At 45.6% G+C, this 19,341-nt stretch overlaps 1 protein-coding gene across 1 annotated transcript in view; it reads right to left on the minus strand.

The window, feature by feature from the left end:
* LOC137327060 (coagulation factor X-like) overlaps positions 1 to 4,795 on the minus strand; it is a 44,243-nt gene extending 39,448 nt beyond the window's left edge. Inside the window, exons 1-2 of the mRNA XM_067992465.1 lie at positions 4,695 to 4,795; positions 4,433 to 4,593 (exon numbers count right to left, since the gene is read on the minus strand). Of these exons, the coding sequence (XP_067848566.1) occupies positions 4,433 to 4,593; positions 4,695 to 4,755 (222 nt within the window). The 5' untranslated portion in view covers positions 4,756 to 4,795. The remainder of the gene's footprint in view (positions 1 to 4,432; positions 4,594 to 4,694) is intronic.
* Between the last annotated feature and the right edge of the window lie 14,546 nt (positions 4,796 to 19,341).

Raw genomic sequence — 19,341 nt, forward strand, 5'->3', positions numbered from 1 at the left:
CACACACCTCAAAACACCCACACCCACACACACACACGCACACCCACGCGCACACCCCAAAACACCCACACGCACACCCACACGCACACACGCACACCCCAAAACACCCACACGCATACCCACACGCACACACGCACACCCCAAAGCACCCACACGCACACCCACACGCACACACACCCCAAAACACACACACACACACACACACACACACACACCCCAAAACACAAACACACACACCCCCCAAAACACACACACACACCCCAAAACACACACACACACACACACACACCCCAAAACACAAACACACACACACCCCAAAACACACACACACACACCCCAAAACACACACACACACACACCAAAACACACACACACACCCCAAAACACACACACACACACCCCAAAACACACACACACACCTCAAAACACACACACACACACCCCAAAACACACACACACACACCCCAAAACACAAACACACACACCCCAAAACACAAACACACACACACCCCAAAACACACACACACACACCCCAAAACACACACACACACACACCCCAAAACACACACACACACACACCCCAAAACACACACACACACCCCAAAACACACACACACACACACACCCCAAAACACACACACACACACACACAAAACACACACACACACACACACACACCCCAAAACACAAACACACACACACCCCAAAACACACACACACACACACACCCCAAAACACAAACACACACACACCCCAAAACACACACACACACACACCCCAAAACACAAACACACACACACACCCCAAAACACAAACACACACACACCCCAAAACACACACACCCCAAAACACACACACACACACACCCCAAAACACAAACACACACACCCCAAAACACGCACACACACACCCCAAAACACACACACACACACCCCAAAACACACACACACACCCCAAAACACACACACACACCCCAAAACACACACACACACACCCCAAAACACAGACACACACACCCCAAAACACACACACACACACACCCCAAAACACACACACACACACACCCCAAAACACACACACACACACACACCCCAAAACACACACACACACACCTCAAAACACACACACACACCCCAAAACACACACACACACCCCAAAACACACACACACACACACACCCCAAAACACACACACACACACCTCAAAACACACACACACACCCCAAAACACAAACACACACACACCCCAAAACACACACACACACACACACACCAAAACACAAACACACACACCCCAAAACACACACACACACACCCCAAAACACACACACACACACCCCAAAACACACACACACACACACCCCAAAACACAAACACACACACACCCCAAAACACACACACACACACACACACCCCAAAACACAAACACACACACACCCCAAAACACACACACACACACACACCCCAAAACACAAACACACACACACACCCCAAAACACAAACACACACACACCCCAAAACACACACACCCCAAAACACACACACACACACACACCCCAAAACACAAACACACACACACCCCAAAACACAAACACACACACCCCAAAACACACACACACACACCCCAAAACACACACACACACACCCCAAAACACACACACACACCCCAAAACACACACACACACACCCCAAAACACACACACCCCAAAACACACACACACACACCCCAAAACACACACACACACACACCCCAAAACACACACACACACACACACCCCAAAACACACACACACACACCTCAAAACACACACACACACCCCAAAACACACACACACACACACACACACACCCCAAAACACACACACACACCTCAAAACACACACACACACACCCCAAAACACAAACACACACACACCCCAAAACACACACCCACACACACACCCACACACACACCCCCAAACCCCAAAACACCCACACACATTCAAAACACACACTCTCAAAACACACGCCCCCCTCAATGCACCTGCACGCCCCTCAACACACCTCAAAACACCCACACACACCCCCTCAAAAACACAGACACACACCCACACATACACACCCCTGCACACCCACCCCACACAAACACCTCCCCACCACCCTCCCTCCCTCCCCACACCCACATGGTTTGAGAGGTGATCTGACGATGTTCATATGATGAGGGGTTGTGATAAGGTAAATGGGGAGAGTGTCTGTCTGGTTAGTGAGTCTGTAACTAGAGGGCAGGAATTAAGATCATTGCCGAAGGAATGAAGGGAGAAGTTAGCAGGTTTTTACTATTTACATGTGGTGAGGGTTGAGTAACAGGAGGCTCTACTGAGAATAGTGGGGAGGGAACAGAGTCCATGGTGGCTTTTAAAAGATAAGTGAATAAATAAACAAAAAAGAGCATTTAAAAGGACACGGGGCAAGGGCAGGAGCATGAGACTAGGGAGATGGTTCTTTCAGGGAGCTGGCACAGGCACGATGGGCTGAATGGCCCCCTCCTGTGCTGTAAAACTCTCTGATTCTAAATGAATGCAATAATGATTGGACTTTAAACCTTTTGTATACTATTGTTTCTGAGAGATTGAAAGCAGCAGAAAAGTAACGGGACGGTTTAATTATTAAAGGCAAATCGAAGATAAGGCGAGGTTAAAGAAAGATAGATTAAAACTTAAAGTGTTAAAGATAGATTGATGATCATTATAGATAGATTGATGGTCATTCTCGATCGATTGATGATCATTATAAATTGATGATTATAGATTGATGATCACTATAGATAGATTGATGATCATTATAGATTGATCATTATAGATTGATCATTATAGATTGATCGATGATCATTATAGATTGATCATTATAGATTGATCATTATAGATTGATCGATGATCATTATAGATTGATCGATGATCATTATAGATTGATCATTATAGATTGATCGATGATCATTATAGATTGATCATTATAGATTGATCATTATAGATTGATCGATGATCATTATAGATTGATCATTATAGATTGATCATTATAGATTGATCGATGATCATTATAGATTGATCATTATAGATTGATCATTATAGATTGATCATTATAAATTGATGATTATAGATAGATTGATGATCGTTATAGATTGATGATTATAGATAGATCATTATAGATTGATCGATGATCATGATCGATGATCATTATAGATAGATCATTATAGACTGATCGATGATCATGATCGATGATCATTATAGATAGATCATTATAGACTGATCGATGATCATTATAGATTGATTGATGATCACTATAGATGATGATCACTATAGATAGATTGATGATCATTCTAGATAGATCGATGATCATTCTAGATAGATCGATGATCATTCTAGATCGATGATCATTCTAGATCGATGATCATTCTAGATCGATGATCACTATAGATAGATTGATGATCATTCTAGATCGATGATCACTATAGATAGATTGATGATCATTCTAGATTGATGATCATTCTAGATAGATTGATGATCATTCTAGATCGATGATCATTCTAGATAGATTGATGATCATTCTAGATTGATGATCATTCTAGATTGATGATCATTCTAGATCGATGATCACTATAGATAGATTGATGATCATTCTAGATCGATGATCACTATAGATAGATTGATGATCATTCTCGATCGATGATCATTCTCGATCGATTGATGATCATTCTAGATTGATGATCATTCTAGATTGATGATCATTCTAAATTGATGATCATTCTCGATAGATTGATGATCATTCTAGATTGATGATCACTATAGATAGATTGATGATCATTCTAGATTGATGATCATTCTAGATTGATGATCATTCTAGATTGATGATCACTATAGATAGATTGATGATCATTCTAGATTGATGATCACTATAGATAGATTGATGATCATTCTAGATTGATGATCACTATAGATAGATTGATGATCATTCTAGATTGATGATCATTCTAGATTGATGATCATTCTAGATTGATGATCATTCTCGATAGATTGATGATCATTCTAGATTGATGATCACTATAGATAGATTGATGATCATTCTCGATCGATTGATGATCATTCTCGATAGGTGTAAGTTTAAGAAGTTTGTTATTAAAGATAGATTTAAGTTTAAACTTTTGTTATTAAACATGGGTTTAAGTTTAATTAAAGATTGATTTAAGTTTAAATCAATAAAGTAAAAAAGAACAAACTGACGCAGCAAAACACATCAACAAGGGCAGGAAACTCGCTGGGAGCTGCTCCCTCCCGGCGTTACTTTTTGTGAAGTGGGGAGAGCACTGAGGATCTCCCCCCGGGACCCAGCCTCTCAAGGACACTCCGCTCCCTTTCTCCACTCACCGAACGTTAACCGTGAGGTGCCTCGGTTTTACTCACCGTCTTCTCCGCATCTTCAAACACTTCGCTCGCCTCCTCGTAGTTACAGATTTCCTCCATACATTCTCGCTCCAGGTTCCCGGGCCTTAACTCCTCCAGCAGGAAATTGGCACGTTTCTGTCTGCCCAACAGTGTTCGGGCAGTGTTACTGGGGAGGAAGACTGAGAGGAGCTTTGTGTTATTACTTAAAGCCAACGTTAAGATCATCAGAGTAAATTACTAATATATTGAGAATCGGCTGTGAGCTCCCTGCAGAACAAACCTTGTTGATTTGCCTCGGAGGGAACCAGCGATGAGAGAACAAGTCCGAGAATCAAAGCCATTGTGGATAAAATCCCTGTTAAAACCCACCAGCCTCAGTCTCTCCTAAAACAGGACTGTGCAGGAAGGTTTAAAGTCCAGTGCCTTACGCTACTGGGGGCTGTTTATTTTTGCGGTCTGTCATTTTATTCAGTTGACTCACGCTGAGCCCACATTCACCACTCCAATTCTCTGAACAGGAATTCAACCCCAAATACTAAGGGGAGGTGCAGGGAATCGTCCCTCTTCCCCCAAATCTATTCAAGGTTCAGAATTGTAAATGCAGCATTGAAAGTGCTCCCCTCAGTACGGAGCTGTCTGGACAGCTGCTTGACATTGAAAACCAGAGTCCACTTTAACCCAATAGAGCCTTCCCTCCAAGCAAGGTGAAGATGTTACAAAGGACTAGACCAAGTAATGACCCCAGTATACGGGCCGCCCCGTGTGATACGTCAATGGCTTCCTCTCTGATGCCAGTTTCCCTTCTTGTTTCATGTCCTCTTCCTGCTGATCTCACTCCTCACTCCGCCCTCTGCCAACCAAACACTTCAGACTGAGATAGAGCCGAGAACAAACCGAGCAAGGGGCTGAAGTCACATAATGCTGCGACAGCTGCGGCCGAACTGAATAGAAACGGATTTTGGACTTTCCAATATAAAACCCAAATACCAGTTTTAAGGAAACTAAAAGGATTTGCTAGAAACCTGGGTTCATGACCTGGAACTGACCAGTCAGGGCGACATGCTGGGAGGGTTGGCCACATTGGGAAAGTCTGATCCAGCAGACTTAAAGATAAGACATCTGTGAGGCCTTGAAAGTCTGAGAAGCTGTTGTAAACAATTAATGCGGGAATATCAACCTGTTTTAAACCATGGGAAAGTACTGGGAGCTTGTTTTGCAGCAAGAAGAATATAAAAGCAGCCGCTGTAGTTAGTTGGAGGCGACAGTCCATGAGACTGACCAGAGGGAGTCGATGATCAGCACACAGGATATCGATAGAGGATTAACCTCTCGGTCTCCGGGAGCAGAAGAATGGGCCATTCTGAGTCTCGAGTTGTAGCACTGAATGAAAAGTTGTTTAAATCTCCACCTGTAAAACTTGTTGTATTTTAATATGAATGAAGCCAAATATTTGGAAAAGTAATAAATTTTCGTTAATCTCACCTCTGATTACCCGAAAAATGAAATAGAGTCAAAGCAAATATCAGAGAGATTATTGGCGTCCGAACAGGGTCCTGGAAGTGATAATATCAGATGGACACAGACCTCAATGAATAAATAGGAAATTATTGCTCGTGTAACAACAGAAACAGTGGGATTCTCCGACCAGTGTAAAAACAGTGTGATTCTCCGGCTAGTGTAAAACAGTGGGATTCTCCGGCTAGTGTAAAAACAGTGGGATTCTCCGGCTAGTGTAAAAACAGTGGGAATCTCCTGCTAGTGTAAAAACAGTGGGATTCTCCGGCTAGTGTAAAACAGTGTGATTCTCCGGCTTGTGTAAAAACAGTGTGATTCCCGACTAGTGTAAAAACAGTGGGATTCTCCGGCTAGTGTAAAACAGTGTGATTCTCCGGCTTGTGTAAAAACAGTGTGATTCCCGACTAGTGTAAAACAGTGTGATTCTCCGGCTAGTGTAAAAACAGTTGGATTCTCCGGCTAGTGTAAAAAGTGTGATTCTCCGGCAAGTGTGAAAACAGTGGGATTCTCCGGGTAGTGTAACGACAGTGGGATTCTCCGGCTTGTGTAAAAACAGTGGGAATCTCCTGCTAGTGTAAAAACAGTGGGATTCTCCGGCTAGTGTAAAACAGTGTGATTCTCCGGCTTGTGTAAAAACAGTGTGATTCCCGACTAGTGTAAAAACAGTGGGATTCTCCGGCTAGTGTAAAACAGTGTGATTCTCCGGCTTGTGTAAAAACAGTGTGATTCCCGACTAGTGTAAAACAGTGTGATTCTCCGGCTAGTGTAAAAACAGTTGGATTCTCCGGCTAGTGTAAAAAGTGTGATTCTCCGGCAAGTGTGAAAACAGTGGGATTCTCCGGGTAGTGTAACGACAGTGGGATTCTCCGGCTTGTGTAAAAACAGTGGGATTCTCCGGCTTGTGTAAAAACAGTGTGATTCCCGACTAGTGTAAAACAGTGTGATTCTCCGGCTAGTGTAAAAACAGTGTGATTCTCCGGGTAGTGTAAAAACAGTGTGATTCTCCGGCTAGTGTAAAAACAGTTGGATTCTCCGGCTAGTGTAAAAAGTGTGATTCTCCGGCAAGTGTGAAAACAGTGGGATTCTCCGGGTAGTGTAACAACAGTGGGATTCTCCGGCTTGTGTAAAAACAGTGGGATTCTCCGGCTAGTGTAAAAACAGTGGGATTCTCCGGCTAGTGTAAAAAGTGTGATTCTCCGGCTAGTGTAAAAACAGTTGGATTCTCCGGTTAGTGTAAAAACAGTTGGATTCTCCGGCTAGTGTAAAAAGTGTGATTCTCCGGCTAGTGTGAAAACAGTGGGATTCTCCGGCTAGTGTAAAAAGTGTGATTCTCCGGCTAGTGTGAAAACAGTGGGATTCTCCGGCTAGTGTAAAAAGTGTGATTCTCCGGCTAGTGTGAAAACAGTGGGATTCTCCGGGTAGTGTAAAAACAGTGTGATTCTCCGGCTAGTGTAAAAACAGTGGGATTCTCCGGCTAGTGTAAAAAGTGTGATTCTCCGGCTAGTGTGAAAACAGTGGGATTCTCCGGCTTGTGCAAAAACAGTGTGATTCCCGACTAGTGTAAAACAGTGTGATTCTCCGGCTAGTGTAAAAACAGTGTGATTCTCCGGGTAGTGTAAAAACAGTGTGATTCTCCGGCTAGTGTAAAAACAGTTGGATTCTCCGGCTAGTGTAAAAAGTGTGATTCTCCGGCAAGTGTGAAAACAGTGGGATTCTCCGGGTACTGTAATGACAGTGGGATTCTCCGGCTTGTGTAAAAACAGTGGGATTCTCCGGCTAGTGTAAAAGCAGTGGGATTCTCCGGCTAGTGTAAAAACAGTGGGATTCTCCGGCTAGTGTAAAAAGTGTGATTCTCCGGCTAGTGTAAAAACAGTTGGATTCTCCGGTTAGTGTAAAAACAGTTGGATTCTCCGGCTAGTGTAAAAAGTGTGATTCTCCGGCTAGTGTGAAAACAGTGGGATTCTCCGGCTAGTGTAAAAAGTGTGATTCTCCGGCTAGTGTGAAAACAGTGGGATTCTCCGGCTAGTGTAAAAACAGTGGGATTCTCCGGCTAGTGTAAAAACAGTGGGATTCTCCGGCTAGTGTAAAAAGTGTGATTCTCCGGCTAGTGTAAAAACAGTTGGATTCTCCGGTTAGTGTAAAAACAGTGGGATTCTCCGGCTTGTGTAAAAACAGTGGGATTCTCCGGCTTGCGTAAAAACAGTGTGGTTCTCCGGCTAGTGTAAAAACAGTGGGATTCTCCGGCTAGTGTAAAAAGTGTGATTCTCCGGCTAGTGTAAAAACAGTTGGATTCTCCGGTTAGTGTAAAAACAGTTGGATTCTCGGGCTAGTGTAAAAAGTGTGATTCTCCGGCTAGTGTAAAAACAGTTGGATTCTCCGGTTAGTGTAAAAACAGTTGGATTCTCGGGCTAGTGTAAAAAGTGTGATTCTCCGGCTAGTGTGAAAACAGTGGGATTCTCCGGCTAGTGTAAAAAGTGTGATTCTCCGGCTAGTGTGAAAACAGTGGGATTCTCCGGCTAGTGTAACGACAGTGGGATTCTCCGGCTTGTGTAAAAACAGTGTGATTCTCCGGCTAGTGTAAAAACAGTTGGATTCTCCGGCTAGTGTAAAAACAGTGTGATTCTCCGGGTAGTGTAAAAACAGTGTGATTCTCCGGCTAGTGTAATGACAGTGGGATTCTCCGGCTTGTGTAAAAACAGTGTGATTCTCCGGCTAGTGTAAAAACAGTGGGATTCTCCGGGTAGTGTAAAAACAGTGTGATTCTCCGGCTAGTGTAAAAACAGTGGGATTCTCCGGGTAGTGTAAAAACAGTGTGATTCTCCGGCTAGTGTAAAAACAGTGGGATTCTCCGGCTAGTGTAAAAACAGTGTGATTCTCCGGGTAGTGTAAAAAGTGTGATTCTCCGGCTAGTGTAAAAACAGTGGGATTCTCCGGCTAGTGTAAAAACAGTGGGATTCTCCGGGTAGTGTAAAAACAGTGTGATTCTCCGGCTAGTGTAAAAACAGTGGGATTCTCCGGCTAGTGTAAAAAGTGTGATTCTCCGGCTAGTGTGAAAACAGTGGGATTCTCCGGGTACTGTAATGACAGTGGGATTCTCCGGCTTGTGTAAAAACAGTGGGATTCTCCGGCTAGTGTAAAAACAGTGGGATTCTCCGGCTAGTGTAAAAACAGTGGGATTCTCCGGCTAGTGTAAAAAGTGTGATTCTCCGGCTAGTGTAAAAACAGTTGGATTCTCCGGTTAGTGTAAAAACAGTTGGATTCTCGGGCTAGTGTAAAAAGTGTGATTCTCCGGCTAGTGTGAAAACAGTGGGATTCTCCGGGTACTGTAATGACAGTGGGATTCTCCGGCTAGTGTAAAAACAGTGGGATTCTCCGGCTAGTGTAAAAACAGTGGGATTCTCCGGCTAGTGTAAAAACAGTGGGATTCTCCGGCTAGTGTAACGACAGTGGGATTCTCCGGCTTGTGTAAAAACAGTGTGATTCTCCGGCTAGTGTAAAAACAGTGGGATTCTCCGGGTAGTGTAAAAACAGTGGGATTCTCCGGGTAGTGTAAAAACAGTGGGATTCTCCGGGTAGTGTAAAAACAGTGGGATTCTCCGGGTAGTGTAAAAACAGTGGGATTCTCCGGCTAGTGTAAAAACAGTTGGATTCTCCGGGTAGTGTAAAAACAGTGGGATTCTCCGGGTAGTGTAAAAACAGTGTGATTCTCCGGGTAGTGTAAAAACAGTGGGATTCTCCGGGTAGTGTAAAAACAGTGTGATTCTCCGGGTAGTGTAAAAACAGTGGGATTCTCCGGGTAGTGTAAAAACAGTGGGATTCTCCGGGTAGTGTAAAAACAGTGTGATTCTCCGGCTAGTGTAAAAACAGTGTGATTCTCCGGGTAGTGTAAAAAGTGTGATTCTCCGGCTAGTGTAAAAACAGTGTGATTCTCCGGGTAGTGTAAAAAGTGTGATTCTCCGGCTAGTGTAAAAACAGTGGGATTCTCCGGGTAGTGTAAAAACAGTGGGATTCTCCGGGTAGTGTAAAAACAGTGTGATTCTCCGGCTAGTGTAAAAACAGTGGGATTCTCCGGCTAGTGTAAAAAGTGTGATTCTCCGGCTAGTGTGAAAACAGTGGGATTCTCCGGGTACTGTAATGACAGTGGGATTCTCCGGCTTGTGTAAAAACAGTGGGATTCTCCGGGTAGTGTAAAAACAGTGTGATTCTCCGGGTAGTGTAAAAACAGTGTGATTCTCCGGCTAGTGTAAAAACAGTGGGATTCTCCGGCTAGTGTAAAAAGTGTGATTCTCCGGCTAGTGTGAAAACAGTGGGATTCTCCGGGTACTGTAATGACAGTGGGATTCTCCGACTTGTGTAAAAACAGTGGGATTCTCCGGCTAGTGTAAAAACAGTGGGATTCTCCGGCTAGTGTAAAAAGTGTGATTCTCCGGCTAGTGTAAAAACAGTTTGATTCTCCGGCTAGTGTAAAAACAGTGGGATTCTCCGGCTAGTGTAAAAAGTGTGATTCTCCGGCTAGTGTGAAAACAGTGGGATTCTCCGGGTACTGTAATGACAGTGGGATTCTCCGACTTGTGTAAAAACAGTGGGATTCTCCGGCTAGTGTAAAAACAGTTGGATTCTCCGGTTAGTGTAAAAACAGTTGGATTCTCCGGCTAGTGTAAAAAGTGTGATTCTCCGGCTAGTGTGAAAACAGTGGGATTCTCCGGCTAGTGTAAAAAGTGTGATTCTCCGGCTAGTGTGAAAACAGTGGGATTCTCCGGCTAGTGTAAAAACAGTGGGATTCTCCGGCTAGTGTAAAAACAGTGGGATTCTCCGGCTTGTGTAAAAACAGTGGGATTCTCCGGCTTGCGTAAAAACAGTGTGGTTCTCCGGCTAGTGTAAAAACAGTGGGATTCTCCGGCTAGTGTAAAAAGTGTGATTCTCCGGCTAGTGTAAAAACAGTTGGATTCTCCGGTTAGTGTAAAAACAGTTGGATTCTCCGGCTAGTGTAAAAAGTATGATTCTCCGGCTAGTGTGAAAACAGTGGGATTCTCCGGCTAGTGTAAAAAGTGTGATTCTCCGGCTAGTGTGAAAACAGTGGGATTCTCCGGCTAGTGTAAAAACAGTGGGATTCTCCGGCTAGTGTAACGACAGTGGGATTCTCCGGCTTGTGTAAAAACAGTGTGATTCTCCGGGTAGTGTAAAAACAGTGGGATTCTCCGGGTAGTGTAAAAACAGTGTGATTCTCCGGGTAGTGTAAAAACAGTGGGATTCTCCGGGTAGTGTAAAAACAGTGGGATTCTCCGGCTAGTGTAAAAACAGTGGGATTCTCCGGCTAGTGTAAAAACAGTTGGATTCTCCGGCTAGTGCAAAAACAGTGGGATTCTCCGGGTAGTGTATCAACAGTGTGATTCTCCGGGTAGTGTAAAAACAGTGGGATTCTCCGGGTAGTGTAAAAACAGTGGGATTCTCCGGGTAGTGTAAAAACAGTGGGATTCTCCGGGTAGTGTATCAACAGTGGGATTCTCCGGGTAGTGTAAAAACAGTGGGATTCTCCGGCTGGTGTAAAAACAAATGTAAGGAGTCGCACAACACCAGGTTATAGTCCACTAGCCGGAGAATCCAACTGTTTTTACACTAGCCAGAGAATCCCACTGCTTTATTTGAAATCACAAGCTTTCGGAGCTTTGCTCCTTCGTCAGGTGAAGTGAGGAGGAGTTGCATAAAGGCACAGCATATATAGTCAGAGAACAATGCCTGGTGATTACAGATAATCTTTCTAACTGCCCTTTATCACACCTCGGCAGACAGATAATCACAGCAATCAAAGGAGTGAATGGTGTTCAAACAGGTTAGTCAGGGAAACCTTACATCCAAGAATACTGAGGTGGGGTCACCAGGGGTCAAATGTAGCAGATGCTGGGGTTTGTATTAAAAACAGATAACTTTTTTTTGCTGGAAATCGCAGGAGGTCCGGCCGCATCTGTGCATGGAGAACAAGCCAACTACGACTTGAGTCTGGATGACTCCATGTCAGGTGGGGTTACATGTAGCGTGACATGAACCCAAGATCCCGGTTGAGGCCGTCCTCATGGGTGCGGAACTTGGCTATCAATTTCTGCTCGACAATTTTGCGTTGTCGTGTGTCTCGAAGGCCGCCTTGGAGAACACTTACCCGAAGATCGGAGGCTGAATGTCCTTGACTGCTGAAGTGTTCCCCGACTGGGAGGGAACCCTCCTGTCTGGCGATTGTTGCGCGGTGTCCGTTCATCCGTTATCGCAGTGTCTGCATGGTCTCGCCAATGTACCATGCTCCGGGGCATCCTTTCCTGCAATGTATGAGGTAGACAACGTTGGCCGAGTCACAGGAGTATGAACCATGCACCTGGTGGGTGGTGTCCTCTCTTGTGATGGTGGTATCTGTGTCGATGATCTGGCATCTCTTGCAGAGATTGCCGTGGCAGGGTTGTGTGGTGTCGTGGACCCTGTTCTCCTGAGAGCTGGGTAATTTGCTGCGAACGATGGTCTGTTTGAGGTTGGGTGGCTGTTTGAAGGCGAGTAGTGGAGGTGTGGGGATGGCCATAGCGAAGTGTTCGTCGTCATCGATGACATGTTGAAGGCTGCGGAGAACATGGCGTAGTTTCTCCGCTCCGGGGAAGTACTGGACGACGAATCTACATCAAAGAATGGGAGATGTAAACATGGTGTGAGGGGGTGTGGAATGGGAGTTGTAAACATGGTGTAAGGGAGTGTGGAATGGGAGTTGTAAACATGGTGTAAGGGAGTGTGGAATGGGAGTTGTAAACATGGTGTAAGGAGTGTGCAAAAGGAGTTGTAACCATGGTGTAAGGGGGTGTGGAATGGGAGTTGTAAACATGGTGTAAGGGGGTGTGGAATGGGAGTTGTAAACATGGTGTAAGGAGGTGTGGAATGGGAGTTGTAAACATGGTGTAAGGAGGTGTGGAATGGGAGTTGTAAAAATGGTGTAAGGGAGTCTGGAATGGGAGTTGTAAACATGGTGTAAGGGGGTGTGGAATGGGAGTTGTAAACATGGTGTAAGGGGGTGCGGAATGGGAGTTGTAAACATGGTGTAAGGGGGTGCGGAATGGGAGTTGTAAACATGGTGCAATGAGTGTGCAAAAGGAGTTGTAACCATGGTGTAAGGGGTTGTGGAATGGGAGTTGTAAACATGGTGTAAGGAGTCATAGAGTCATAGAGTCATAGAGAGTCATAGAGTTATACAGCACGGATAGAGGCCCTTCGGCCCATCGTGTCCGCGCCGGCCATCAGCCCTGTCTACTCTAATCCCATATTCCAGCATTTGGTCCGTAGCCTTGTATGCTATGGCATTTCAAGTGCTCATCCAAATGCTTCTTGAATGTTGTGAGGGTTCCTGCCTCCACAACCCTTTCAGGCAGTGAGTTCCAGACTCCAACCACCCTCTGGGTGAAAAAGTTCTTTCTCAAATCCCCTCTAAACCTCCCGCCTTTTACCTTGAATCTATGTCCCCTTGTTATAGAACCCCCAACGAAGGGAAAAAGCTCCTTAGTATCCATCCTATCTGTGCCCCTCATAATTTTGTACACCTCAATCATGTCCCCCCTCAGCCTCCTCTGCTCCAAGGAAAACAAACCCAATCTTCCCAGTCTCTCTTCATAGCTGAAGCGCTCCAGCCCTGGTAACATCCTGGTGAATCTCCTCTGCACCCTCTCCAAAGCGATCACATCCTTCCTGTAGTGTGGCGACCAGAACTGCACACAGTACTCCAGCTGTGGCCTAACCAGTGTTTTATACAGCTCCATCATAACCTCCTTGCTCTTATATTCTATGCCTCGGCTAATAAAGGCAAGTATCCCATATGCCTTCTTTACCACCTTATCTACCTGTTCCGCCGCCTTCAGGGATCTGTGAACTTGCACACCAAGATCCCTCTGACCCTCTGTCTTGCCTAGGGTCCTCCCATTCATTGTGTATTCCCTTGCCTTGTTAGTCCCTCCAAAGTGCATCACCTCGCACTTTTCCGGGTTAAATTCCATTTGCCACTGTTCCGCCCATCCTGCAGACTGAGGCTATCCTCCTCGCTATTTACCACCCTACCAATCTTTGTATCATCAGCGAACTTACTGATCATACCTTTTACATTCATATCCAAGTCATTAATGTAGACCACAAACAGCAAGGGACCCAGCACCGATCCCTGTGGTACCCCACTGGCCACAGGCTTCCAGTCACAAAAACAACCTTCGACCATCACCCTCTGCCTTCTGCCACTAAGCCAGTTTTGTATCCAAAGTGCCAAGGCACCCTGGATTCCATGGGCTCGTACCTTCTTGACCAGTCTCCTGTGGGGGACTTTATCGAAGGCCTTACTGAAATCCATGTATACCACATCCACTGCGTTACCCTCATCCACACGCCTAGTCACCCCCTCAAAAAATTCAATCAAATTAGTCAGACATGATCTTCCCTTGACAAAGCCATGTTGACTATCCCTGATTAATCCTTGCTTCTCCAAGTGGAGACTAATTTTGTCCTTCAGAATTTTTTCCAATAATTTTCCTACCACTGATGTTAGGCTCACTGGCCTGTAGTTCCCCGGTTTTTCCCTACTCCCCTTCTTGAATAATGGTATTACATTAGCGGTTCTCCAGTCCTCTGGCACATCCCCTGTGGCCAGAGAGGTTCTGAATATATGTGTCAGAGCCCCCGCAATCTCCTCCTTTGCCTCACACAGTAGCCTGGGATACATTTCGTCCGGGCCTGGGGATTTATCCATTTTTAGGCCTGCTAAAACCGCCAATACCTCCTCCCGCTCGATGTTAATATGTTCGAGTATATCACAGTCCCCCTGCCGTATTTCTATGTCTACATCGTCCTTCTCCATAGTGAAAACAGATGCAAAAAATTCATTTAGAACCCCTCCTACATCTGCCGGCTCCACACACAGATTGCCATTTTTGTCCCTAATGAGCCCTATTTTTTCCCTAGTCATCCTCTTACCCTTAATATACTTATAAAACATCTTCGGATTTTCCTTTATTTTGCTCGCCAGTGTTATTTCATGGCCCCTCCTTGATCTCCTAATTTCTTTTTTAAGTATCCCCCTGCACTTTTTGTACTCCTCTAGGGCTTCCTCCGTCTTTAGCCTTTTGTATCTGCCAAAAGCCCTCCTTTTTTTCCTAATCCATTCTCGTATATCCCCTGACATCCAAGGTTCCCTGGAGTTCTTGGAACCACCCTTGACCTTTACGGGAACATGTTGCCATTGTATGGTCTCAATCTCCCTTCTGAAAGACTCCCATTGCTCCGATGCGGATTTTCCTACAAGCAGCTGATCCCAGTCCATTTTGGCCAGATCCTGCCTTATCCTATTAAAATCGGCCTTCCCCCAATTTAGAACCTTTATTTCCGGCCCCTCCCTGTCCTTTTCCATGACCACCTTAAATCTCACCAAATTATGGTCACTCTCACCAAAGTGCTCACCTACTAGCACTTCTTCCACTTGGCCGGCCACATTCCCTAGAATTAGGTCCAGTACCGCCCCCTCTCTTGTAGGACTTTCTACATGCTGGCTCAAAAAGCTCTCCTGGATGCACGTTAAGAATTTTGTACCCTCTAAGCCTTTTACACTCTGAGTATCCCAGTTAATATTGGGGAAGTTGAAATCCCCCACTATTATTACCCTATTATTTGCACAATTTTCTGAGATTTGCCTACATATCTGTTCCTCTATCTCCCCCTGACTGTTTGGGGGCCTATAGTACACTCCCATCAAAGTGCTTGCCCCCTTTTTGTTTTTAAGCTCCACCCATATGGCCTCATTAGAGGAACCTGCTAATATATCATCCCTCCTTATGGCAGTAATTGATTCTTTAATTAATATTGCGACCCCCCCTCCTCTTATACCTCCCCCTCTGTCTCGCCTGAAGATTCTGTACCCCGGAATATTGAGCTGCCAGTCTTGCCCCTCCCTCAACCATGTCTCTGTGACAGCAACAATATCATACTCCCATGTGTTTATCAACACCTTCAGTTCATCCACCTTATTCGCAAGACTCCTTGCATTAAAATAGATGCCATCCAGCCTTGCCCTCACATATTTGCCCTGTCTTCCAAGCTGACTTGTTTTTTTCTCTATATTTGGCTGCACATCACCCCCTATTGTAGCTCCACTCTGTATCCCATCCCCCTGCCAAGTTAGTTTAAACCCCCCCCAACAGTGCTAGCAAACCTCCCCGCAAGGATATTTGTCCCGCTCTGGTTCAGATGCAACCCGTCCGACTTGTACAAGTCCCACCTTCCCCAGAAGCAGGCCCAGTGATCCAGGAAACTGAAACCCTCCCTCCTGCACCAACTCTTTAGCCACGCATTCATCTGTTCTATCCTCCTATTTCTATACTCACTAGCCCGTGGCACTGGGAGTAATCCAGAGATTACAACCTTTGAGGTCCTGCTCTTTAATCTGCTACCTAGCTCCCTAAATTCTTGATGCAGGACCTCATCTCCCTTCCTACCTATGTCGTTGGTCCCAATGTGGACCACGACCTCTGCCTGCTCACCCTCCCCCTTGAGAATGCCCTGAAGCCGCTCAGTGACATCCATGACCCTGGCACCTGGGAGGCAACAAACCATCCTGGAGTCACGTTTACGGCCACAGAAACGCCTGTCTGTTCCCCTTACGATAGAATCCCCTATCACTATAGCTCTTCCACTCTTTTTCCTCCCAGCCTGTGCAGGAAGTTGGCTGCTGCTGCCTTCCCCTGATAAGTCATCCCCCTCAACAATATCCAAAGCGGTATATTTGTTTGAGAGGGGGACGGCCACAGGGGACCCCTGCACTGCCTGCCTGCTCTTCTTACTCTGCCTGGTGGTCACCCAATTACTTCCTGCCTGTACAACCTTTACCTGCGGTGTGACCATCTCACTAAACGTGCTATCCACGACGTTCTCAGCATCGCGAATGCTCCTTAATGAATCCATCCGCAGCTCCAGTGCTGCAATGCGGTTTGTCAGTAGCTGCAGCTGGATGCATTTCCCGCACACATGGTCGTCAGGGACACCGGAAGGGTCCCTGATTTCCCACATAGAGCAGGAAGAGCATAACACGGGGCTGGGCTGTCCTGACATGACTTACCCTTTAACTAATTAATTCAAATTAAATGAATCCCACCAATTTCACTTCAATTAAAAAGGTATACTCAAGGGCCCTTGCTGAACAGCAGTCCCCCACTACACAACAGAGACCAGAGAATCCACAAACTCTAACCTTAGACAAATTCAGCAGGAAAATACTCACCAGCCAATCACTTACCTCTTCCTTGGTGACGTCCCACTTGGATTACTTTTTGCCTCTTATTTATCTTAGGTCCAGGAGTTAAGTCCCTGTGATGTCGCACAGTAGTGGTCTCTTGGTGCAGGTCTGCTGCTGCTTTTATTCCACAATCTCAGTCTTCTACTCTCAGGTCCACTGCCGCTCTGCAGGAAAAGCAAGGCAAAGCAGCACCTCCTTCCCCCACTACACCAAACTCCCACACTTACCGAACTCTCAGCACACTGTGTTGTCCTCACACCGTGCTGTCCGCACTGACAGGCCCCTGTATTTCTACAGTTGAGACTCAGATGAGTCAGGCCTGCCCCACCTTCAGGTACCAATTGAATCTACCTAACCAATTCACTTGCTACAGCAGCTCTCTGCTGAAGCCTGACAGAAACTTAGAAATGTAAACTTTTAAATTGACCTTAAACAGTTGAAGCAATATGCACTAGATTTAAAGAGATTAACCCTTCAACTCCCACACTTACTGAACTCTCAGCACACTGTGTAATATCCGCACACCGTGGAAAGGGAGTTGTAAACATGGTGTAAGGGGGTGTGCAATGGGAGTTGAAATCATTGTGTAAGGGAGTGTGGAATGGGAGATGTAAACATGGTGTAAGGGAGTGTGGAATGGGAGATGTAAACATGGTGTAAGGGAGTGTGGAATGGGAGATGTAAACATGGTGTAAGGGGGTGTGGAATGGGAGTTGTAAACATGGTGTAAGGAAGTGTGGAATGGGAGTTGTAAACATGGTGTAAGGGGGTGTGGAAAGGGAGTTGAAATCATTGTGTAAGGGAGTGTGGAATGGGAGATGTAAACATGGTGTAAGGGGGTGTGGAATGGGAGTTGTAAACATGGTGTAAGGAAGTGTGGAATGGGAGTTGTAAACATGGTGTAAGGGGGTGTGGAATGGGAGTTGTAAACATGGTGTAAGGGAGTGTGGAATGGGAGTTGTAAACATGGTGTAAGGGGGTGTGGAATGGGAGTTGTAAACATGGTGTAAGGGGGTGTGGAATGGGAGTTGTAAACATGGTGTAAGGGAGTGTGGAATGGGAGTTGTAAACATGGTGTAAGGGGGTGTGGAATGGGAGTTGTGAACATGGTATAAGGGGTGTGGAATGGGAGTTGTAAACATGGTGTAAGGGGGTGTGGAATGGGAGTTGTAAACATGGTGTAAGGGAGTGTGGAATGGGAGTTGAAATCATTGTGTAAGGGGGTGTGGAATGGGAGTTGTAAACAGGGTGAAAGGGGGTGTGGAATGGGAGTTGTAAACATGGTGTAAGGGGGTGTGCAATGGGAGTTGAAATCATTGTGTAAGGGAGTGTGGAATGGGAGATGTAAACATGGTGTAAGGAAGTGTGGAATGGGAGTTGTAAACATGGTGTAAGGGGGTGTGGAATGGGAGTTGTAAACATGGTGTAAGGGGTGTGGAATGGGAGATGTAAACATGGTGTAAGGAAGTGTGGAAAGGGAGTTGAAATCATTGTGTAAGGGAGTGTGGAATGGGAGATGTAAACATGGTGTAAGGAAGTGTGGAATGGGAGTTGTAAACATGGTGTAAGGGGGTGTGGAATGGGAGTTGTAAACATGGTGTAAGGAAGTGTGGAATGGGAGTTGTAAAAATGGTGTGAGGGGGTGTGGAATGGGAGTTGTAAACATGGTGTAAGGGGGTGTGGAATGGGAGTTGTAAACATGGTGTAAGGGGATGTGCAATGGGAGTTGTAAACATGGTGTAAGGGGGTGTGGAATGGGGGATGTAAACATTGTGTAAGGGAGTGTGGAATGGGAGTTGTAAACATGGTGTAAGGGAGTGTGGAATGGGAGTTGTAAACATGGTGTAAGGGGTGTGGAATGGGAGTTGTAAACATGGTGTAAGGGGGTGTGCAATGGGAGTTGTAAACATGGTGCAAGGGGTGTGGAATGGGAGTTGTAAACATGGTGTAAGGGGTGTGGAATGGGAGTTGTAAACATGGTGTAAGGGGGTGTGGAATGGGAGTTGTAAACATGGTGTAAGGGGGTGTGGAATCGGAGTTGTAAACATGGTGTAAGGGGGTGTGGAATGGGAGTTGTAAACATGGTGTAAGGGGGTGTGGAATGGGAGTTGTAAACATGGTG

This window comes from Heptranchias perlo, chromosome 11 (assembly GCF_035084215.1).
Source record: "Heptranchias perlo isolate sHepPer1 chromosome 11, sHepPer1.hap1, whole genome shotgun sequence".
Classification (NCBI taxonomy): domain Eukaryota; kingdom Metazoa; phylum Chordata; class Chondrichthyes; order Hexanchiformes; family Hexanchidae; genus Heptranchias; species Heptranchias perlo.